Source organism: Globicephala melas, chromosome 8 (assembly GCF_963455315.2).
Source record: "Globicephala melas chromosome 8, mGloMel1.2, whole genome shotgun sequence".
Taxonomy (NCBI): Eukaryota; Metazoa; Chordata; class Mammalia; order Artiodactyla; family Delphinidae; genus Globicephala; species Globicephala melas.
The window spans coordinates 82398179-82422636 of NC_083321.1; the positions used below are offsets into that span (position 1 = coordinate 82398179).

At 36.6% G+C, this 24458-nt stretch overlaps 1 protein-coding gene across 2 annotated transcripts in view; it reads left to right on the top strand.

The window, feature by feature from the left end:
- The window catches only part of CWF19L2 (CWF19 like cell cycle control factor 2), a 193633-nt gene that overhangs the window by 165676 nt on the left and 3499 nt on the right, over positions 1–24458 (top strand). For both annotated transcript variants that reach the window (XM_030835999.3, XM_070046191.1), the window contains exons 15-17: positions 1267–1422; positions 3374–3454; positions 23830–23931. In XM_030835999.3, the coding sequence (XP_030691859.2) occupies positions 1267–1422; positions 3374–3454; positions 23830–23931 (339 nt within the window). The remainder of the gene's footprint in view (positions 1–1266; positions 1423–3373; positions 3455–23829; positions 23932–24458) is intronic.

The window sequence follows — 24458 nt, forward strand, 5'->3', positions numbered from 1 at the left end:
ATATATGAAGTACTTAAAAGTGTGTATGTGTCCTCGAGGCTATAAGTATGATGTTTATATATTTTATAATATTGAACTATTCTTGTATCACTAATTTAGTACTTTTGAGTTTTCATTTATAATCCATGACATCTTAAGTCTGTCTTCTTCGCTATTATCCAGATAGACTCTAGAACAGTCATCCAACAGTTAAACCTAAATTTTACCACCTAAATGTGATTTTATCTCTTCCTTTTCTTCTTTTAGTTTACTGGAACTGTTTCCAATATATACATAATACTGAGCAGAGTGAGTTTCAGTTAAAAAAAATATGTTGCTTAACTATGTGAAATTATGTGGTAGATTTAGAAAGTAAAGTAACTATAAGGTAACATTGTAGAGTTTAAACATTGTTTACTATTTTTTTATTTTAAAAAATGCTGAGCTTATATATATAGCTGTGGTTAGAAATGTAGAGCGAATCCTGTATCTGTTGCTTACTAGGTACCTTTTTACTTTACCTCAAATTATAATTATTCGATTTTTTTTCCTACTTGTTCTTATTTTATAAAATGAGTGGAAAATAGAATAGTGATGAGTGATCAATAATAAGCGATCAGAGGAGACCTGGTCGGAACCCAGAACTCCCAACCCCTACCCAGCAGTAATTTGTAGGCTTTCTTATTTTTGGGTGTCAACAGAGGCTTGAATGGAAAACCTGAACTTCTATCTCCACATGGCAGTAACTAGGCAGGGTCTCAACAACAACCTGGTTGAATCTCTAGGGAATTATGCTGAGTGAAAATTTGCAAGTGAAGGATCAGAAGACATATGAAGGGAACCAGCAAATGAAGTTACTTTGAGGATAGAAAAACAATTGGAAGTGAATTCTGCATGTCTGTTACTGAATTTAAGGATGCCTACCTGCTCAGAGTACCTTTTTTGGTTTTTGGATGTTTTCCTATGATTTTACTGTCAGTTCTATATATTTTACCACCTAAATTTGATTTTTATCTCTTCCTTTTCTTATTTTAGTTTACTGGCACTGTTTCCAATATATACATAATACTGAGCAGAGTGCGTTTCAGTTATAAAAAACACATTGCTTAACTATGTGAAATTATGTGGTAGATTTAGAAAGTAAAGTAAGTATAAGGTAACATTGTAGAGTTCAAACATTGTTTACTATTTTTTTTAATTTTAAAAGAATTTATTATACTTTTTATTGTTCTCATATTTTGAATCTCCTCTCAGTGTGTTATTTACCTAGCCATTTCCTCTCTTCAGATGTTTAGAAAATCATTGGTAAAGATGTTTGAAGATAAAGGATTGGACTGTATCTTTTTAGAAACGAATATGAGCATGAAGAAACAGTATCATATGGTTTATGAATGCATTCCTCTCCCAAAGGAAGTGGGTGGTATGGCTCCCATCTATTTTAAGGTATTTATGGATAGTCTTTACAGGCATACTTATTTTTTGCTGTATTATGGTTTTATGAATAGTTATCTTTATTCTGATATTTTTTCTCCTATGTACTTATGAAATTTTATATCATATAAAGAAATGAAGTAAAGCACAAAAATTCTGCTATATAAATTTCTGTAGAAGAAATTTGGGATTTTGACCTTTAAAAAGCATGCTTACTTATCAGTATGAATATACTATCAAATGGTAATTTATAATTTTAATTTTTCATTTCTCAAATGAAAAATCAAGTTCTACCTTGAAATACTTTCAAGTCAAAATTGTAGTCATGACTCTAGAAATTTATAATTTAAATTCCTTAGGGCCAAACATAGTTACATGCAAACAGTACAAATTACAATTGCTAAAAAAAAAAAAAAATTACAATTGCAGAGACAAGTTATTGCTGCAAGTTTTAGTATTTAATACCTCATCATGCTCTTTGAAAAAGAAACTAAAATCTAACCTTGACATACATCTTTGGACATTGTAATAAATGATTAGAGTTCTTAAGCAATTGTGTCATTATAATGTTCAAGCAGGTTTAACTAAATAGCGTTTGTTTGATACTGGCCTGAGTGCAGTGTAATTTATAAATTTATAATTTATAAATTTGTAAATGTAGAACCATATATGAAATAGTAACGTGTACAATTAAAGAAGAAGATAATGTTTTATGAGGTGGTATAGAAACTTGCAAATGCAACATTTAGACAATATAGGATGGTAAATTTTAATTAATATGGACTGTAAATCCCAATAAAAAGAATTATTTTAAAAAAGGATTATTAAACCTGTTAAGGTTGATGAGGTGGTGAAAATCAACTTTTCCTATAGAAATTTTTGAAAACCATCTGATTATTTGCTTTGAAGTCATGCTAGTAAAGTATAGGAAAACAATCCAGATAATTCCCAAACCCATGTCAGTCCTGTATTAAACAGAATCAATTGAGAAAGAGATTATTATGCTTTTCTTCAATTTTTTTTTTCCTCTTGTACTTCCTCAGTGAGCCCTAGGAGATTGTGACTATAGGTATTGAAGTACATAGGGCACAACATAGAGCAGCTACTGTTGCTTATGGTGGGTGACAGAAATGTCATCTCTTAGCAGAATGGTATGCTACTTTTCTTTTATATTGTATCTTTTATATGATCATTAAAGATGTACTTATTTGATTTAGCTTCAATTTTATATTGAATGTGCTACATTATAATGTCAACACAAGCAATCCATGTCTTTTAAATAGGGAGCAGCAGTATACCTGATGTATTTAAACTATGCTTATTTGAATGTTAATTTCACCTTTAAAATTTACTTCATTAGTAATGATGTATAAAAATGAGATTATTTTATAATTATCACCATGGCTTTTCTTTCTATTAAATATTTCTTTACCATAAATACTAGTCATATTGATTAGCTTAGAAAGTCTTATAATTCCATGTCTATGTATTTTTTCCCATGCATTTTTACTCCTCTTTTCTATGGCCAGAAATAGGTCAAGTATTTGGTTGCCAGAAAGCACATAAATTACTGTTCTTATATATGGAAGAAGAACAATAAAACAAAATGAATTTATTTGAGTAGATGTCTATGAATGGAGTAAGGAATTTGTGAACTTTATGTTCACAAATTCCGTTCAATATTAAGTTGCTTGGTCTTACTAAGGATTGTTTTTGTCATGTAAAGGTGAGCTAAAGTTAGTACAAGAGTTAAGAATGAGTAAAATAGTATTATTTTGGCTAAAGATAAGACTTGTATGAAATCAAGAAATTCCAATTTTAAATAACAGAAATTAAAGTCATTCAAACTAATAACCTAACATGTATATTAAACCTTATAATTAATTCACCATATTACTTTACTTTTAAACTCTTTGTATTTACTTGTGCATTATTTTTTAATTGACAAATGGCTGTTTCTTAGAAAGCCATAATGGAAACTGATGAAGAATGGTCTATGAACAAGAAATTAATTGATCTCTCTTCCAAAGATATCAGAAAGTCTGTAAGTATTATTTTTTTTAATATAAGAAATAACCCTACTATTTAGGATCTTTGTAATTTCCATATCTTATTTGAGAAAGAGACCATTTGGCTGAGTGATCAAAGGTGAAGGAAATATAATTCCATAAATAAAGAAGAAATTATTTTCATCCTACCTGGTCTAGCAAATCCTTATTTCTTTAATTGCTTATTTGAATGTTTATTCCTGATCTTTTGGTGCTCTGCCACTGTAGTCCCTATGATTGTTTATGATAACCATAAGACTCTGCCATGAAAGTTGCTCTTAATGGGATTCTCAGGCTCTGGGACAAGTGAGGAGAGATGTCTTCTTGTTTCTGAAATTATAATGAGAAAAACATTTTCCTAAAGGCTCTATTTTGAACATGGAACTCTCTCTCTCTTTTTTTTTTTTTTTTTTACTTATACAAAGGTTTACTGTTATGGCCCTTTAAAACAGTAGTTAAGTTAGATGATGGGTACATTATTCTTTTAGAGACTTTACTAACCATGCTTCATAGTTTAATCTTGATTTGCAGATCAGATTTTAGATACAAGTTACCCTTAGGTTGAGTACTTCTGTAATGACCTCCCTCTTTTCTAGAAATACACATTAAATGGAATAGATATATAATAGAACTGGGGATTCCTTTTTCTTTTCAAAGAGTATTATATGAATGTTTATTGAGTGCCTGCTATTTACCAGGCACTGTTCTACATGCTTTTTATACATAATGGAACAAAACAAAGGCTTTATGTAGCTAATATTCTAGTGCAGGAGTTGGGAACTGCACTCTGTGTGCTAAATCCAGCCTGCTGCCTGTTTGTGTAAATGAAGTTTTATAGTAATACAGCTAAATCCCTTTTTTTTTTCTTAACATCTTTATTGGAGTATAATTGCTTTACAATAGTGTGTTAGTTTCTGCTTTATAACAAAGTGAATCAGCTATACATATACATATATCCCCATATCTCTTCCCTCTGTGTCTCCCTCCCAACCTCCCTATCCCACCCGTCTAGGTGGTCACAAACCACTGAGCTGATCTCCCTGTGCTATGTGGCTGCTTCCCACTAGCTATCTATTTTACATTTGGTAGTATATATAAGTCCATGCCACTCTCTCACTTCTTCCCAGCTTACCCTCCCCCACCCCGCCCCCGTGTCCTCAAGTCCATTCTCTACGACTATATTCCTGTCCTGCTGCTAGGTTCTTCATAACCTTTTTTTTTTTTTTTTTTTTTAGATTCCATACATATGTGTTAGCATATGGTATTTGTTTTTCTCTTTCTGACTTATTTCACTCTGTAGGACAGACTCTAGGTCCATCCACCTCACTACAAATAACTCAATTTCGTTTCTTTTTGTGGCTGAGTAATATTCCATTGTATATATGTGCCACATCTTCTTTATCCATTCATCGTTCGATGGACACTTAGGTTGCTTCCATGTCCTGACTATTGTAAATAGAGCTGCAATGAACATTGTGGTACATGACTCTTTTTGAATTGTGGCTCTCTCAGGGTATATGCCCAGTAGTGGGATTGCTGGGTCGTATGGTAGTTCTATTTGTAGTTTTTTAAGGAAGCACCATACTGTTCTCCATAGTGGCTGTATCAATTTACATTCCCACCAACAGTGCAAGAGGGTTCCCTTTTCTCCACACCCTCTCCAGCGTTTATTGTTTGTAGATTTTTTGATGATGACCTTTCTGACTGGTGTGAGATGATACCTCATTTTAGTTTTGATTTGCATTTCTCTAATGATTAGTGATGTTGAGCATTCTTTCATGTGTTTGTTGGCAATCTGTATATCTTCTTTGGAGAAATGTCTAGGTCTTTTGCCCATTTTTGGATTGGGTTTTTTGTTTTTTTGATATTGAGCTGCATGAGTTGCTTATAAATTTTGGGATTAATCCTTTGTGAATTGCTTCATTTGCAAATATTTTCATGCATTCTGAGGGTCGTCTTTTCATCTTGTTTATGGTTTCCTTTGCTGCCAAAGGTTTTAAGTTTCAGAGGTACTGTTTTTGGCTGCTTTCATGCTACAAGGATAGAGTTGAGAGTTGCAATAGAAATTTTATGATCTGCAAAGCCCAAATTATTTTATTTAAATTACAATTTTATTATAGGTTTTTAAGATTGTTTTTTAAGTTTTTAAAATTTTGCTGACCCCTCCTCTAGCAGATGTCACTAGAATATTTCTCTCCCATTTTTTGTTTTGGAAAGCCAGACCTGATACATGTGACTGATAGAATTCACTATTTTATTTATTATATCCCAGGCCAAAGGTTGAAATCTCATTGTATTATTGGAGGTAGTTTTAATTCAAAAGTAAAACCATTGTCTATTGTCTTTTTTAAAAATTAAAAAAAAAGTAATACAAATTTTAAAGGTTACTTTCCATTTACAGTTATTACAAAATATTGGCTATATTCCCCGTGTTGTACAAAACATCCTTCAGCCTATCTTACACTCAGTAGTTTGTACCTCCAACTTCCCCGCCCCTGTATTGCCCCCCACCATTGGTACTGGTAACCACTAGTTTGTTCTCTGTATCTGTGTGTCTGCTTCTTTTTTCTTCTATTCACTAGTTTGTTGTATTCTTTAGATTCCACATATAAGTGATATCATATAGTCTTTCTCTTTCTCTGTCTGACTTATTTCACTTAGCATAATGCCTTCCAAGTCCATCTATGTTGCTGCAAATGGCAAAAATTGTTCTTTTTTATGACTGAGTAGTATTCCATATATACATATATACACCACATCTTCTTTATCCATTCATCTGTTAATGGACACTTAGGTTGCTTCCATATCTTGGCTATTGTAAATAATGCTGCTATGAACATTGGGGTGCATATATCTTTTCAAATGAGTGTTTTGGGGTTTTTTCTGATATATATACTCAAGAGAGGAATTGCTGGGTCATATGGTAGTTCTATTTGTAGTTTTCTGAGAAACCTCCATACTGTTTTCCTCAGTGGCTGCACCATTTTACTTTCCCACCAACAGTGTAGGAGGGTTCCCTTTTCTTCACATCCTTGCCAGCATTTGTTATTTGTTTTCTTTTTAATGATAGCTGCTCTGAAGGTGTGAGGTGACATTTCATTGTGGTTTAGGTTTTGATTTGCATTTCCCTGATGATTAGCGATGTTGAACATCTTTTCATATGCCTGTTGGCCATCTTCATTTCCTCTTTGGAAAAATATCTATTCAGTTCTTCTGTCTTTTTTTTAATTGGGTTTTTTGGTTTCTTGATACTGAGTTGTATGAGCTGTTTATATATGTTGGATATTAATCCCTTATTGGTCATATCATTTGCAAAAATTTTCTCTCATTTAGGAGTTTGTCTTTTCATTTTGTTGATGATTTTCTTTGCTGTTCAAAAGCTGTTAAATTTACTTAGGTCCTATTTGTTTATTTTTGCTTTTATTTCATTTACTCTAGGAGACTGATCCAAAAAAATATTCCTGTGATTCATGTCAGTCAGTGTTCTGCATGTATTTTCCTGTAGGAGTTTTATAGTATCCAGTCTTAAATTTAGGTTTTAATCCATTTTGAGTTTTATTTTTGTATGGTATTAGAGAATGTTCTAATTTCATTCTTTTACATGTAGCTATCCAGTTTTTCCAGCACTACTTATTGAAAAGACTGTCTTTTCTTCATTGTATATTCTTGCCCCCTTTGTCATAGATTAATTTACCATTAAGTATGTGGGTTTATTTCTGGGCTGTCTATTCTGTTCCTTTGATCTATATGTCTGTTTTTATGCCAGTATCATACTGTTTTAATGACTGTAGCTTTGTATTATAATCTGAAGTCAGGGAGCATGATTCCTCCAGGTTTGTTTTTCTTTCTCAAGATTGTTTTGGCTATTCAGAGTGTTTCAAAGGTACAATCTCCCAAGACTGAACTAAGAAAAAATAGAAAAGATGAACAGACCAATTACCAGTAATGAAATTGAGTCAGTAATTTAAAAATTCCCAACAAACAAAAGTCTAGAACCAGATGGCTTCACAGGTGAATTCTACCATTTATCCTTCTGAAACTATTCCAAAAAATTACAGAGGAAGGAATGCTTCCAAACTGATTCTATGAAGCCAACATCACCCTGATACCAAAACCAAAGATATCACAAAAAAGAAACTTACAGGTCATTATCACTGATGAACATAGATGCAAAAATTCTCAACAAATACTATCAAAATGAATCCAACAATACATTAAAAAGATCATTCACCATGATCACGTGAGATTTAACCCAGGGATGCAAGGATTTTTCAGTATTCACAAATCACTGTGACATACCACATTAACAAATGAAGAATAAAAACCATATGATGCAGAAAAAGCTTTTGATAAAATCCAACATCCATTTATGATAAAAACTCTCCAGAAAGCTGGCATACAGGGAACATACCTCAACATAATAATGGCTGTATATGGCAAACCCACAGCTGACATCATACTCAATGGCGAAAAGCTGAAAGCATTTCCTCTAAGGTCAGGAATAAGACAAGAATGTCCAAAGTCACCACTTTTATTCAACATAGTTTTGGAAATCCAAGCCATAACAGTCAGAGAAGAAAAAGAAATTAAAAGAATTCAAATTGGAAAGGAAGAAGTAAAACTGTCACTGTTTGCAGATGACATGATACTATACATAGAAAAATCCTAAACACACCACCAGAAAACTACTAGATCTCATCAATGAACTCAGTAAAGTTGCAGAATACAAAATTAATGTACAGAAATCTGTTGCATCTCTATAAACTAACGATGAACTATCAGAAAGAGAAATTATGGAAACAATCCCATTTACCATCACATCAAAAAGAATAAAATACCTAGGAATAAATCTAACTAAGATGGCAAAAGAGCTGTACTCTGAAAGCTATAAGGCACTGATGCAAGAAATTGAAGATAAAACAAAAAGATGGAAAGATATACCGTGTTCTTGGACTGGGAGAATCAATTTTGTTAAAATGACCCTACCACCCAAGGCAATCTATAGATTCAGTGCAATCCCTATCAAAATACCAATGGCATTTTTCACAGAACTAGACAAATAATTTTACAATTTGCCTGTGGTCTTTTTCTTTTCCCTTGCTGGTGAATTGGGACAGACAATATATTAAAAAACAAAACAACGCCCCCACAAATGTCTAATTCATGATCTTATAGAAAAAGGTATCTAATGTACATACATCTTTTGTGCCTAAGTTTTTCACTTCTCATATCATAATTTCCAATGCCATTGATTCTTTTGGAACATGATTTTAATGACAGTTGAAAATATTTTAGGGGAGGGGTGGAATCAAAATGGTGGCGTAGCATGTTGCTGAACCCACCTCCCCTCACAAACACATCAAGACTACAACTACATATAAAGCAAGTCTCACTAAAGGTGACCTAAAGACTAGCAGAACAGCTCTTCTGAAACCTAGACTGTAAAGAAAGAACCACACAGAGTTTGATAGGAGGGGAGGAGAAGCGATCTAATTGGGACTGACACCCCTAGAGAGTGACCTAGAGAGGAGAGAAAATCACATGTTCAGGATCTTCCTTGGGGAGTGGAGCATTCAATCCACACATTAGGCATTCCATCCCTGTGGTCCAGCAAGAGGAAGATGAGCCTGTCTGGGTTAGAAAACCAGTGGGGCTTACCTGAGTGCTGTAATAAATGGAAACTCTGCTCTTGAGGAGCTTGCACACAGACTTGCTCACAGTCCCAGGGTGGAGGCAGCAGATTGAAATCTTCATGGTGCTCTGGCTGGCTTGCCAAGACCACCCCAGTGTGCCCCCAGGTTTGCACTGGACTCCTACTCTAGCCCCTACTGCTCTGCTGTTGCTCCCTGCTAAGGTCAAGGCTGCAATTGCCAACAAGAGTGCACACACTTGGAGGGAACAGGGCTTGGTTGAACCCTGGCCCTGCCTCTGATTAGGATGGGAGCAACATACTTGGGAGGGAGAGGAATCAGCCCCAGGGTGGAGACTGCCATTTCTTGTGTGCATGTCGGTGCACACACTTGGGAAAGAGTGGAACCAGCTCAGTTGTGTGGCTCCAACTCCTCCAGCCCTGATCTAGCCTCTTACCAAAGTACACGCATCAAGAAAAAAGTGGAATCACTTCAAAGTGCAGCCCCAAGCCCTCAGTCCCTGACCATGCTCACAATTAAGGTAGAGACTGCCATCACACCTGGGAGAAGTGCAGGTCCCTCAGGGCTCCTGCTTCAGCTCTTGAGCCTGGATCCCACCCCCAGTAGGGCAGTGACTGCCATTGAGCATAGGAGAAGCCCCAGCTCAAACATGGCTCTGGCTCTACCTCCCACCAAGGCAGTGGCTGTCAGGGCACCCTGGGCTTACTTCAGATTGAGCTCCCACTGGAACCACTGTGCACACACACACTGCATTGGGATGCTCCCACACAAGGACATATCTTCAAGACCGGGATAGGTAACTCTTTCACCTACTGTCATGCAGACAAAGGAATATGTTTCAAATGAAAAAACAAGAAAAGAAAAATGAATAAAACCCTACTGAAACAGAGATAAATAATTTACCTGATAAGGAGTTCAGAGCAATAGTAATAAGAATGCTAACTCAAGTTGGGGAAAAAAATAAATGAACAGAGTGGGAATTTGAACAAAGAACTAGAAAATATAAAAAAGTACCAATCAGAGCTGAAGAATGTAATAACTGAAATGAAAAATACACTAGAAGGAATTAGCCACAGATTAGGTGATATAGAAGAATGCATAAGCAACCTGGAATATAGTGAAAATCACCCAATCAGAACAGGGAAAATAAAAAAATTTTTTAAATGAGCCTAGCTTAAGGGACCTCTGGGACAACATCAGGCATTCTAAATTTGCATTGTAGGGATCACAGAAAGAGAAGAGAGAGAGAAAGGGATAGAAAATGTATTTGATGAAATTTTGGCTGAAAACTTCCTGAACCTGAAGAAGGAAATAGATATCCAGGTATAGGAAGCACAGAGAGTCCCAAAGAAGATGAACCCAAAGAGAACCACACCAAGACATATAATAACTAAAATGGGAAAAAATAAAGGTAAAGAGAGAATTTTAAAGTCAACAACAAAAAACAGTTACAACAAGGGAATTTCCATAAGGCTATCTGCTGGTTTTTCAGCAGAAACTTTGCAGGCCAAAAGGGAGTGGCATGATATATTTAAATTGCTAAAAGGAAAAAACTAAAGAGTTCATCAGTACTAAAGTGACCTTACAAAAAATGTTAAGGGGTCTTCTTCAAGTGAAAAAGAAAGGACCAAAACAAGAAATAAGAAAATACAGGAAGGGAAAAACCTCACTGTTAAAGGCAAGTAAAGGCAGTGGATCAATGAACAGGTAAGGGATAGGCATAAAGATGTAAAATATGACATCAAAAATAGAAAGCATGAAGGGGAAATTAAAAAATATAGATCTTTTAGAATGTGTTTGAACTTAAATGACTATCAGTTTAAAATGATAGATATAGATATACATCAACATATGTGAACTCCATGATAACCACTATATATGCAGTATTTTTGCTGGTAAGCCATCTAGTACCTATTGTAAGGTTGTTTTTTAAAACCTGGATATATACCTAAAATAAGTACCTGGAGGATTTTAATATTTTAAAATAACCAATAGAGACAGTAAGAAACATACAAATTCTTGGAATGGTTGTTGTATATTCAACTTTGAAGTGTTTTCTTTTCTAAATCACCACATAGCGTTTTATCTGAGAGTATTTGAGAGTAGCTGGGGAATGAATCAGATGACCTCTTGAGGTCACTCTTAGCTTAGGATTTGATAATTATGTGGATGGAGTTGTGAAGAGAACTTGAGTATAAGAATAATTTCAAAGCAGGTCACTTTTTACAAGGTTAACAAACTTTCCAGTGTCTTTTTTAAATGATAATTATGTTTCTGAGCATGAAGTGAACAATCTTGATTTATTTTAACATTATTTTTATTCTGAAGAAACCTCATTATCCTTCTTTTAAAAAACTCTATGTCCTTAGTAGGTACGTAAAGTATTTTATGTGTGTGTTGGGGATGTGCTGATTTTTTCTTCCATAGTGGATTCTTGGTTGTTAGTAGAGATTGACATATTTGTAATTCATTCTGATTCTCTGTTGATTTATGTTTTTATTTCTGTGAGTATAAGCTTCTCTTTTTATGTCTATTTTGTTTACTCTCTCTGGGTCTTTTTATTTCCTTGCAGTGTAGTGTGAAGTTCATGGATATATACAGAAAAAACAGATCTGAATGTTCATTGCAGAGGAGTTGCATAATATTCAGTAACTTGTCAAGAAAGTGGTCTTTTTTCACAAGACAATTTTATTGAGATTTCACATGAATTCTTCCTCAACTTTTTCTTTTTTTTACCACTTTATTGGAGTATAATTGCTTTACAATGATGTGTTAGTTTCTGCTTTATAATGAAGTGAATCAGTTATACATATACATATGTTCACATATCTCCTCCCTCTTCTGTCTCCCTCCCTCCCACCCTCCCTAGTTCACCCATCCAGGTGGTCACAAAGCACCGGGCTGATCTAACTGTGCTATGCGGCTGCTTCCCACTAGCTATCTTTTTTTTTTTTTTAACATCTTTATTGGAGTATAATTGCTTTACAATGGTGTGTTAGTTTCTGCTTTATAACAAAGTGAATCAGTTATGTATATACATATGTTCCCATATCTCTTCCCTCTTGCATCTCCCTCCCTCCCACGCTCCCTATCCCACCCATCTAGGTGATCACAAAGCACCGAGCTGATCTCCCTGTGCTATGCAGCTGCTTCCCACTAGCTATCTACCTTACGTTTGGTAGTGTATATATGTCCATGCCACTCTCTCACTTTGTCCCAGCTTACCCTTCCCCCACCCCATGTCCTCAAGTCCATTCACTAGTAGGTCTGTGTCTTTATTCCTGTCTTACCCCTAGGTTCTTCATGACATTTTTTTTTCTTAAATTCCATATATATGTGTTAGCATACAGTATTTGTCTTTCTCTTTCTGACTTACTTCACTCTGTATGACAGACTCTAGGTCCATCCACCTCATTACAAATAGCTCAATTTCATTTCTTTTTATGGCTGAGTAATATTCCATTGTATATATGTGCCACATCTTCTTTATCCATTCATCCGATGACGGACACTTAGGTTGTTTCCATCTCCTGGCTATTGTAAATAGAGCTGCAGTGAACATTTTCGTACATGACTCTTTTTGAATTATGGTTTTCTCAGGGTATATGCCCAGTAGTGGGATTGCTGGGTCGTATGGTAGTTCTATTTGTAGTTTTTTAAGGAACCTCCATACTGTTCTCCATAGTGGCTGTACCAATTCACATTCCCACCAGCAGTGCAAGAGTGTTTCCTTTTCTCCACACCCTCTCCAGCATTTATTCTTTCTAGATTTTTTATTCTTTCTAGATGATGGCCATTCTGACTGGTGTGAGATGATATCTCATTGTAGTTTTGATTTGCACTTCTCTAATGATTAACGATGATGAGCATTCTTTCATCTGTTTGTTGGCAGTCTGTATATCTTCTTTGGAGAAATGTCTACTTAGGTCATCTGCCCATTTTTGGATTGCGTTGTTTGTTTTTTTGTTATTGAGCTGCATGAGCTGCTTGTAAATTTTGGAGATTAATCCTGTGTCAGTTGCTTCATTTGCAAATATTTTCTCGCATTCTGACGGTTGTCTTTTGGTCTTGTTTATGGTTTCCTTTGCTGTGCAAAAGCCTTGAAGTTTCATTAGGTCCTGTTTGTTTATTTTTGTTTTTATTTCCATTTCTCTAGGAGGTGGGTCAAAAAGGATCTTGCTGTGATTTATGTCATAGAGTGTTCTGCCTATGTTTTCCTCTAATAGTTTGATAGTTTCTGGCCTTACATTTAGGTCTTTAATCCACTTTGAGCTTATTTTTGTGTATGGTGTTACGGAGTGGTCTAATCTCATACTTTTACATGTCCCAGTCCAGTTTTCCCAGCACCACTTACTGAAGAGGCTGTCCTTTCTCCACTGTACATTCTTGCCTCCTTTATCAAAGATAAGGTGACCATATGTGCTTGGGTTTATCTCTGGGCTTTCTATCCTGTTCCATTGATGTATATTTCTGTTTTTGTGCCAGTACCATACTGTCTCGATTACTGTAGCTTTGTAGTATAGTCTGAAGTTAGGGAGCCTTATTCCTCCAGCTCCATTTTTCGTTCTCAGCATTGCCTTGGCTATTCAGGGTCTTTTGTGTTTCCATACAAATTGTGAACATTTTGTTCTAGTTCTGTGAAAAATGCCAGTGGTAGTTTGATAGGGATTGTATTGAATCTGTAAATTGCTTTGGGTAGTAGAGTCACTTTCACAATGTTGATTCTTCCAATCCAAGAACATGGTATATCTCTCCATCTATTTGTATCATCTTTAATTTCTTTCATCAGTGTCTTATAATTATCTGCATACAGGTCTTTTGTCTCCTTAGGTAGGTTTATTCCTAGATATTTTATTCTTTTTGTTGCAGTGGTAAATGGGAATGTTTTCTTGATTTCACTTTCAGATTTTTCATCATTAGTGTATAGGAATGCAAGAGATTTCTGTGCATTAATTTTGTATCCTGCTACTTTACCAAATTCATTGATTAGCTCTAGTAGTTTTCTGGTAGCATCTTTAGGATTCTCTATGTATAGTATCATGTCATCTGCAAACAGTGACAGCTTTACTTCTGCTTTTCCGATTTGGATTCCTTTTATTTCCTTTTCTTCTCCGATTCCTGTGCCTAAAACTTCCAAAGCTATGTTGAATAAGAGTGGTGAGAGTGGACAACCTTGTCTTGTTCCTGATCTTAGTGGAAATGCTTTCAGTTTTTCACCATTGAGGATGATGTTGACTGTGGGTTTGTCTAATATGGCCTTTATTACGTTGAGGTAAGTTCCCTCTATGCCTACTTTTTGCAGGATTTTTATCATAAATGGGTGTTGAATTTTGTCAAAAGCTTTCTCTGCATCTGTTTAGATGATGATATGGTTTTTCTCCTTCAATTTGTTAATATGGTGTATCATGTTGATTGATTTGTGTATATTGAAGAATCCTTGCATTCGTGGAATAAACCCCACTTGATCATGGTGTATGATCCTTTTAATGTGCTGTTGGATTGTTTGCTAGTATTTTGTTGAGGATTTTTGCATCTATGTTCATCAGTGATATTGACCTGTAGTTTTCTTTCTTTGTGACATCCTTGTCTGGTTTTGGTATCAGGGTGGTGGTGCCTTGTAGAATGAGTTTGGGAGTGTTCCTCCCTCTGCTATATTTTGCAAGAGTTTGAGAAGGGTAGGTGTTAGCTCTTCTCTAAATGTTTGATAGAATTCGCCTGCGAAGCCATCTGGTCCTGGGATTTTGTTTGTTGGAAGGTTTTTAATCACAGTTTCAATTTCAGTGCTTGTGATTAGTCTGTTCATATTTTCTATTTCTTCCTGATTCAGTCTTCGCACGTTGTGCATTTCTAAGAATTTGTCCATTTCTTCCAGGTTGTCCATTTTATTAGCATAGAGTTGCTTGTAGTAATCTCTCATGATCTTTTGTATTTCTGTAGTGTCAGTTGTTCTCCTTTTTCTTTTCTAATTCTATTGATTTCTGTCTTCTCCTTTTTTTCCTTGATGAGTCTGGCTAATAGTTTGTCAATTTTGTTTATCTTCTAAAAGATCCACCTTTTAGTTTTATTGATCTTTGCTGTCGTTTCCTTCATTTCTCTTTCATTTATTTCTGATTTGATCTTTATGATTTCTTTCCTTCTGCTAATTTTGGGGGTTTTTTGTTCTTCTTTCTCTAACTGCTTTACGTGCAAGGTTAGGTTGTTTATTCAAGATGTTTCCTGTTTCTTGAGGTAGGATTGTATTGCTATAAACTTCCCTCTTAGAACTGCTTTTGCTGCATCCCGTAGGTTTTGGGTCGTCGTGTCTCCATTGTCATTTATTTCTAGGTATTTTTTGATTTCCTCTTTGATTTCTTCAGTGATCACTTGGTTATGAAGTAGTGTATTGTTTAGCCTCCACGTGTTTGTATTTTTTACAGATTTTTCCTGTAATTGATATCTAGCCTCATAGCATTGCGGTCGTAAAAGATACTTGAAACAATTTCAATTTTCTTAAATTTACCAAGGCTTGACTTGTGACCCAAGATATGATGTATCCTGGAGAATGTTCCACTTGAGAAAAATGTGTTTTCTGTTGTTTTTGGATGGAATGTCCTATAAATATCAATTAGGTCCATCTTGTTTAATGTATCATTTAAAGCTTGTGTTTCCTTATTCATTTTCATTTTGGATGATCTGTCCATTGGTGAAAGTGGGGTGTTAAAGTCCCCTACTATGAATGTGTTACTGTCAATTTCCCCTTTTATGGCTGTTAGTATTTGCCTTATGTATTGAGGTGCTCTTATGTTGGGTGTATAAATATTTACAATTGTTACATCTTCTTCTTGGATCGATCCCTTTATCATTATGTAGTGACCTTCTTTGTCTCTTGTAGTAGTCTTTATTTTAACGTCTATTTTGTCTGATATGAGAATTGCTACTCCAGATTACTTTTGGTTTCCATTTGCTTGGAATATCTTTTTCCATCCCCTCACTTTCAGTCTGTATGTGTCTCTAGGTCTGAAGTGGGTCTCTTGTAGACAGCATATATAAGGGTCTTGTTTTGGTATCCATTCAGCCAATCTGTGTTTTTTGGTGGGAGCATTTAATCTATTTACACTTAAGGTAATTATGGATATGCCTGTTCCTATTCCCATTTTCTTAATTGTTTTGGGTTTGTTATTGTAAGTCTTTTCTTCTCTTGTGTTTCTTCCCTAGAGAAGATCCTTTAACATTTGTTGTAAAGCTGGTTTGATGGTGCTGAACTCTCTCAGCTTTTGCTTGTCTGTAAAGGTTTTAATTTCTCCATCATATCTGAATGAGATCCTTGCTGGGGAGGGTAATCTTGGTTGTAGGTTTTTCTCCTTCATCACTTTAAGTATGTCCTGCCAGTCCCTTCTGGCTTTCAGAGTTTCTGCTGAAAAATCAGCTGTTAACCTTATGTGGATTCCCTTGTGTGTTATTTGTTGTTTTTCCCTTGCTGCTTTTAATATGTTTTCTTTGTATCTAATTTTTGACAGTTTGATTAATATGTGTCTTGGCGTGTTTTTCCTTGGATTTATCCTGTATGGGACTCTCTGTGCTTCCTGGACTTGACTAAATATTTCCTTTCCCATATTAGAGAAGTTTTCAACTATAATCTCTTCAAATATTTTCTCAGTCCCTTTCTTTTTCTCTTCTTCTTCTGGAACCCCTATAATTCGAATGTTGGTGCATTTAATGTTGTCCCAGAGGTCTCTGAGATAGTCCTCAGTTCTTTTCATTCTTTTTTCTTTATTCTGCTCTGCAGTAGTTATTTCCACTATTTTACCTTCCCGGTCACTTATCCGTTCTTCTGCCTCAGTTATGCTGCTATTGATCCCATCTAGAGTATTTTTAATTTCATTTATTGTGTTGTTCATCGTTGTTAGTTTCATCTTTAGTTCTTCTAGGTCCTTGTTAACTTATTCTTGCATTTTGTCCATTCTATTTCCAAGATTTTGGATCATCCTTACTATCATTATTCTGAATTCTTTTTCAGGTAGACTGGCTATTTCCTCTTCATTTGTTAGGTCTGGTGGGTTTTTACCTTGCTCCTTCATCTGCTGTGTGTTTTTCTGTCTTCTCCTTTTGCTTATCTTACTGTGTTTGGGGTCTCCTTTTTGCAGGCTGCAGGTTCGTAGTTCCTGTTGTTTTTGGTGTCTGTCCCCATTGGCTAAAGTTGGTTCAGTGGGTTGTGTAGGCTTCCTGGTGGAGGGGCCTAGTGTCTGTGTTCTGGTGGATAAGGCTGGATCTTGTCTTTCTGGTGGGCAGGTCCACGTCTGGTGGTGTGTTTGGGGTGTCTGTGGCCTTATTATTATTTTAGGCAGCCTCTCTGCTAATGGGTGGGCTTGTGTTCCTGTCTTGCTAGTTGTTTGGCATAGGGTGTCCAGCACTGTAGCTTGCTGGTCATTGAGTGAAGCTGGGTGTTGGTGTTGAGATGTAGATCTCTGGGAGATTTTTGCCATTTGATATTATTTGGAGCTGGGAGGTCACTTGTGGACCAGTGTTCTGAAGTTGGCTCTCCCACCTCAGAGGTGCAGCACTGACTCCTGGCTGCAGCACCAAGAGCCTTTCATGCACACGGCTCTGAATAAAAAAACGGATGGATAGAAACCTAGGACAAATGGTGAAAGCAAAGCTATACAGACAAAATCTCACACAGAAGCATACACATACACACAAAAAGAGGTAAAGGGGAAAAAATAATAAATCTTGCTATCAAAGTCCACCTCCTCAATTTGGGATGATTAGTTGTCTATTCAGGTATTCCACAGATGCAGTGTACATCAAGTTGATTGTGGAGCTTTAATCCGCTGCTTCTGAGGCTGCTGGGAGAGACTTCCCTTTCTCTTCTTTGTTCGCACAGCTCCCGGGGCTCAGCTTTGGATTTGGCCCTGCCTCTGTGTGTAGGTCGCCGGAGGGCGTCTGTTCTTCGCTCAGACAGGACGGGGTTAAAGGAGCAGCTGCTTCAGGGACTCAGGTTCTCTCAGGCGGGGGGGAGGGAGGGGTGCAAATGCGGGGCGAGCCTGCGGCGGCAAAGACCGGCAGGACGTTGCACCAGCCTGAGGCTTGCCATGCGTTCTCCTCGGGAAGTTTTCCCTGGATCCCAGGACCCTGGCAGTGGCGGGCTGCACAGGCTCCCATGAAGGGAGGTGTGGATAGTGACCTGTGCTCGCACACAGGCTTCTTGTTGGTGGCAGCAGCCGCCTTAGCGTCTCATGCCCGTCTCTGTGGTCCGCCCTGTTAGCCGCGGCTCGCGCCCGTCTCTAGAGCTCCTTTAAGCAGCACTCTTAATCCCCTCTCCTCGTGCACCAGGAAATAAAGAGGCAAGAAAAAGTCTCTTGCCTCTTCGGCAGGTCCACAGTTTTCCCCGGACTCCCTCCCGGCTAGCCGTGGTGCAGTGACGCCCTGCAGGCTGTGTTCATGCCACCAACCCCAGTCCTCTCCCTGCACTCCTACCGAAGCCCGAGCATCAGCTGCCAGCCGTGCCCGCCCCAGCGGGTGAGCAGACAAACCTCTCGGGCTGGTGAGTGCTGGTCGGCACCAATCCTCTGTGCGGGAATCTCTCCGCTTTGCCCTCCGCACCCCTGTTGATGTGCTCTCTTCCGGAGTTTCCGCCCCGAAGCTTTCCCCCTCCACCACCCGCAGTCTCTGCCCGCGAAGGGGCTTCCTAGTGTGTGGAAACTGTTCTTCCTTCACAGCTCCCTCCTACTGGTGCAGGTCCCGTCCCTATCCTTTTGTCTCTGTTTATTCTTTTTTGTTTTGCCCTACCCAGGTACGTGGAGAGTTTCTTGTCTTTTGGGAAGTCTGAGGTCTTCTGCCAGCGTTCAGTAGGTGTTCTGTAGGAGTTGTTCCTCGTGTAGATGTATTTCTGGTGTATCTGTGGGGAGGAAGGTGATCTCCGTGTCTTACTCTTCCGCCATCTTCCTGATTCCCCCCGCCATCTTCCCAATTCTCCCCCTCTACTTTTTAATATGATTTTTAACTGTAATTTTGTGTTAACTGTAGCAGTTGAAAAACATCTTAAGACGTCTTGGGTTTGAGCTTCAAAGCTAAGCAAAGTCCACCTCAAGGAAAATTTGGGTTTACCCTAAGACCATCAAATATGAGGACAATTATACGAAGTCAGGATTAAAATCTGGAATATTAAAAGGGGAAAGCTCAAATACTACTGTTTTCCTATCATCAGTAAAATTTTTTGCTGTAATTCTGTCAGTACTCTTCATGGGTGGTGCCAGTGTTCCAACTTCTATCCCTCTGGCTGGTCAAGGCAGGAAAAGGAAGTGCTAAATGTACATATACTTTTATACTGAATCCTTTGCAATGCCTACCGACTCACAACTCTTCAGGCAAGACATTAGGTTGTACCTTTTCTGCCTGCAGTGAGAGAAGAGTTCTTGTGGCACGCAACTGTTCTTTGTTTAGAAATAATGTGTTCATTTTGCCATCTTGGCAATTATGCCATATGTTGTTGAGCTTTGGTATGTATTGATATATACAAATTACCACAAACTTAGTGCTTTAAAAACAGCACATTTGTTATCTCATAGTTCTGGAAGTCACAAATATGAACTCGGTTTTACTGGGCTAAGTCAAGGTGTTAGCAGGCCTACTTTTTTTTTTTTTTTTTTTCTTTGGAGGCTCTCAGGGAGAATCCATTCCCTTGCCTTTTTCGTTTCTAGAAACCACCTGCATTCCATGGCTTGTGGTTCTTTCCTTTGTGTTCAAAGTCAACCAGTATAGCATTTTCCAGTCTTTCTCTGACTCTGATCCTCCTATCATATGCTATATAACCCAGGATAATCTCCCCATTTCAAGACCCCTAACTTAATTGTATCTGCAAAGTCCTTTTTGCCATACAACGTAACATGGAAGCCATTTTTTCTGCCAAACACAGTGTAATACAAACAAAAAGCATGGGCATTGTCATCATAAATTGCTTTCTGAAGTTATCTCTTCCTCAAAGTACTGCTTTTTAATTGATGGTAGTCTACAACATGATTTTAGCCATTCAAATTCATGTCTCACACGTTGATCTACTTCAGGTAGCAAAAATATTTTAATGATAATAAAGGCCATATATGATAAACCCACAGCCAACATCGTCCTCAATGGTGAAAAACTGAAACCATTTCCACTAAGATCAGGAACAAGACAAGATTGCCCACTCTCACCACTATTATATAACATTGTTTTGGAAGTTTTAGCCACAGCAATCAGAAAAGAAAAAGAAATCCAAATCAGAAAAGAAGAAGTAAAGCTGTCACTGTTTGCAGATGACATGATACTATACATAGAGAATCCTAAAGATGCTACCAGAGAACTACTAGAGCTAATCAATGAATTTGGCAAAGTAGCAGGATACAAAATTAATGCACAGAAATCCCTTGCATTCCTATACACTAATGATGAAAAATCTGAAAGAGAAATTAAGGAAACACTCCCATTTACCACTGCAACAAAAAGAATAAAATATCTAGGAATAAACCTACCTAAGGAGACAAAAGACCTGTATGCAAAAAACTATGAAACTGATGAAAGAAATTAAAAGTGATACAAATAGATGGAGAGATATACCATGTTCTTGGATTGGAAAATCAACATTGTGAAAATGACTCCAGTACCCAAAGCAGTCTGCAGATTCAATGCAATCTCTATCAAACTACCAAAGGCATTTTTCACAGAACTAGAACAAAAAATTTCACAATTTGTATGGAAATACAAAAGACCCCAAATAGCCAAAGCAATCTTGAGAAAGAAAAACGGAGCTGGAGGAATCAGACTCCCTGACTTCAGACTATACTACAAAGCTACAGTAATCAAGGCAATATGGTACTGGAACAAAAACAGAAATATAGATCAATGGAACAGGATAGAAAGCCGAGATAAACCCATGCACCTATGGTCACCTTATTTTTGATAAAGGTGGCAAGAATATACAATGGAGAAAAGACAGCCTCTTCAATAAGTGGTGCGGGGAAAACTGGACAGCTACATGTAAAAGAATGAAATTAGAACACTCCCTAACACCATTCACAAAAATAAACTCAAAATGGATTAAAGACCTAAATGTAAGGCCAGACACTATAAAACTCTTAGAGGGAAACATAGGCAGAACACTCTATGACATAAGTCACAGCAAGATCCTTTTTGACCCATCTCCTAAAGAAATGCAAAAAAAACAAAAATTAAAAAATGGGACCTAATGAAACTCAAAACTTTTGCACAGCAAAGGAAACCATAAACAAGACCAAAAGACAGCTCTCAGAATGGGAGAAAATGTTTGCAAATGAAGCAACTGACAAAGGATTAATCTCCAAAATTTACAAGCAGCTCATGCAGCTCAATATCAAATAAACAAACAACCCAATCCAAACATGGGCAGAAGACCTAAATAGACATTTCTCCAAAGAAGATATACAGATTGCCAACAAACACATGAAAGAATGCTCAACATCATTAATCATTAGAGTAATGCAAATCAAAACTAAAATGAGGTATCACCTCACACCTGTCAGAATGGCCATCATCAAAAAATCTACAAACAGTAAATGCTGGAGAGGGTGTGGAGAAAAGGGAACCCTCTTGCACTGTTGGTGGGAATGTAAATTGACACAGCCACTATGGAGAACAGTATGGTGCTTCCTTAAAAAACTAAAAGTAGAAATACCATACCACCCAGCAATCCCGCTTCTTGGTATATACCCTGAGAAAACCATAATTCAAAAAATGTCATGTACCACAATGTTCATTGCAACTCTATTTACAGTAACCAGGACATGGAAGCAACCTAAGTGTCCATCAACAGATGAATGGATAAAGAAGAAGAATTGGCACATATATACAATGGAATATTACTCAGCCATAAAAAGAAACGAAATTGAGTTATTTGTAGTGAGGTGGATGGACCTTGAGTCTGTCATACAGAGTGAAGAAAGTCAGAAAAAGAAAGACAAATACCGTATGCTAACACATATGTATGGAATATTAAAAAAAAATGATCATGAAGAACCTAGGTGCAGCATTGGGAATAAAGACACAGACCTACTAGAGAATGGACTTGAGGACACAGGGAGAGGGAAGGGTAAACTGGGACAAAGTGTGAGAGTGGCATGAACACATATACACTACCAAATGTAAAACTGATAGCTCGTGGGAAGCAGCTGCATAGCACAGGGAGAACAGCTCTGTGCTTTGTGACCACCTAGAGGGGTGGGGTAAGGAGGGTGGGAGGGAGGGAGACGCAAGAGGGAAGAGATATGGGGATATATGTATATGTATAGCCGATTCATTTTGTTATAAAGCAGAAACTAACACACCATTGTAAAGCAATTATACTCCAATAAAGATGTTAAAAATATATACATATATATATATATATTTTAACGGAGCCTTCCATTTCTTTTTCTTTGACTATCAGATTTGCACAAAGTGCTATTAATAGATGGAAATGAAAGTCATATTTGAATAATATTCTCTGTGCCAAGCATTTATATACATTTTTCTATTTGATCTTCACAGCAGACTTCTGAGCTCTTCATATTTCTCATGAGACTCACAGATGTTAAATAACTTGCCTGAAGTTACGTAGTTATAAGTATCAGAGCTGTGATTAGAGCCTTGTCTTTCTCTTTATTTTTTTCCTAATTGTCTGTGTCATACATGTTTTCACATTTTATTTTAAAATGTGAAAATATTTTTAAAAAGCACAAAGTAGTAACCCATTTCTCTGCATTTTACGTATTGTACTATTTTGTAAACTGATTATTTTTTAATTATGCTTTTCCTATAACCTGAACAAGTCTTTATAATCCCCAATTTTAATTGCTTTATACTATTTCAAGATGACCACTCTTCTTCCACCATACCATACTATCTCTTTCCAAGTCATGCCTTCCTGAGGACACAATACAAAATATATATAGTTAAGTAGAAATATGTAATTCACTGCCAAAATTAGTAAATGCTGACTGTATAAGGGTATTAGAGGAGAGAGATATTACTTTAAATTGACAGTTTGAATACTTTCTAGTGACAGAATAAGGGCTTGAAGGAAAAACTTGCAAGGACACAAGATCTACTTAACTTTTAAAGCTAGAAATTATGGCCTTTTCCAATCAAGATAGTGTTTAAAATACTTCATGCATGCACACGTGTGTGTGTGTTTGTGTGTCTGTGCGTGAGTGTGTATAGAAAGAGGGAGGGATAAAAGACAGGGAAAGATAATAGCTAATCATGGAAATATTTTGAAACAAGGTTGGTAAACTAAAAATTTCTATACCCACCTCACCAGTTAATAAAAAACTATGATTGTTCATGTTTAATTTATCTTTGATCAATAAATAGCAGTATAATCTCAGGAATGTTATACCTCTGCATTGTGAGGAAAATATAAGAAAGTATATCCTTAATCTCTATTTGCATAGTTTAAGGAAAATTACTCGGTTGTTATATATTTTAAAAATGCCTTTTCTTTCCTGTTTCCCCATAAGACAAAAATAATTGGTTCTGATTATAATTGCTGGATATTATAAAGCACTATCTAGCTGAAAGGCTACCAAATGAAATGTTTTATTTAAGAAGTTAGGTTATTGTTTAAATACCTATAGAACTGGAAATTCAGTGTATACGTTTGTCTTGAGGGATGCTTAATTAGGAAGAGGGATTAAGCATAACTTTCTGATTTCATGCTGTATTCATGTGTGATTTATCTGTTTATTTAGGTACCCAGAGGCTTACCTTACTTCTCTGTGAATTTTGGCCTCCAGGGAGGGTTTGCCCATGTCATTGAAGATCAACACAAATTCCCTCATTACTTTGGAAAGGTATGCTCACAAATTTAGTAAAGTACCAGAGTTTAGCAATTTTGTAACACTTTTCTTTTGAAGGGAAATCAAAACTTTGGGCACAATATATAGTGAAGTTGGTTATTACTGTTCCACCCAAGTTTTAGAGGGAGTACCCAGAAACTGTTAATAAATATATCCCAGAATATTTATAACAGGAATATTACTTTGTAACCAAACATTTGTTGACAGTGTCAATGGTGACTATAATGTTTTTCCTGTGGAGTCAGCCAGGCTTGTGCTGAGAGTGATTGATGATAATTGATAATGATGATAACGCACTCATTGAGGGTTTACAATGAGCCTGTTACTGTTCTGAGCACTCATTTAATGCTCACAATAACTCTATTATATAGATATTTTTATACTTTCATTTTATAGATGATGAAACTGAGCTACAGAGAGGCTATATAACTTCCCCATGGTCATGTGCTAAGTGACAGAAACAAGGGGTGCATAAGCTCATGGTTGAACTAGAGAACAAATGATCTCACATCTTCATTTAT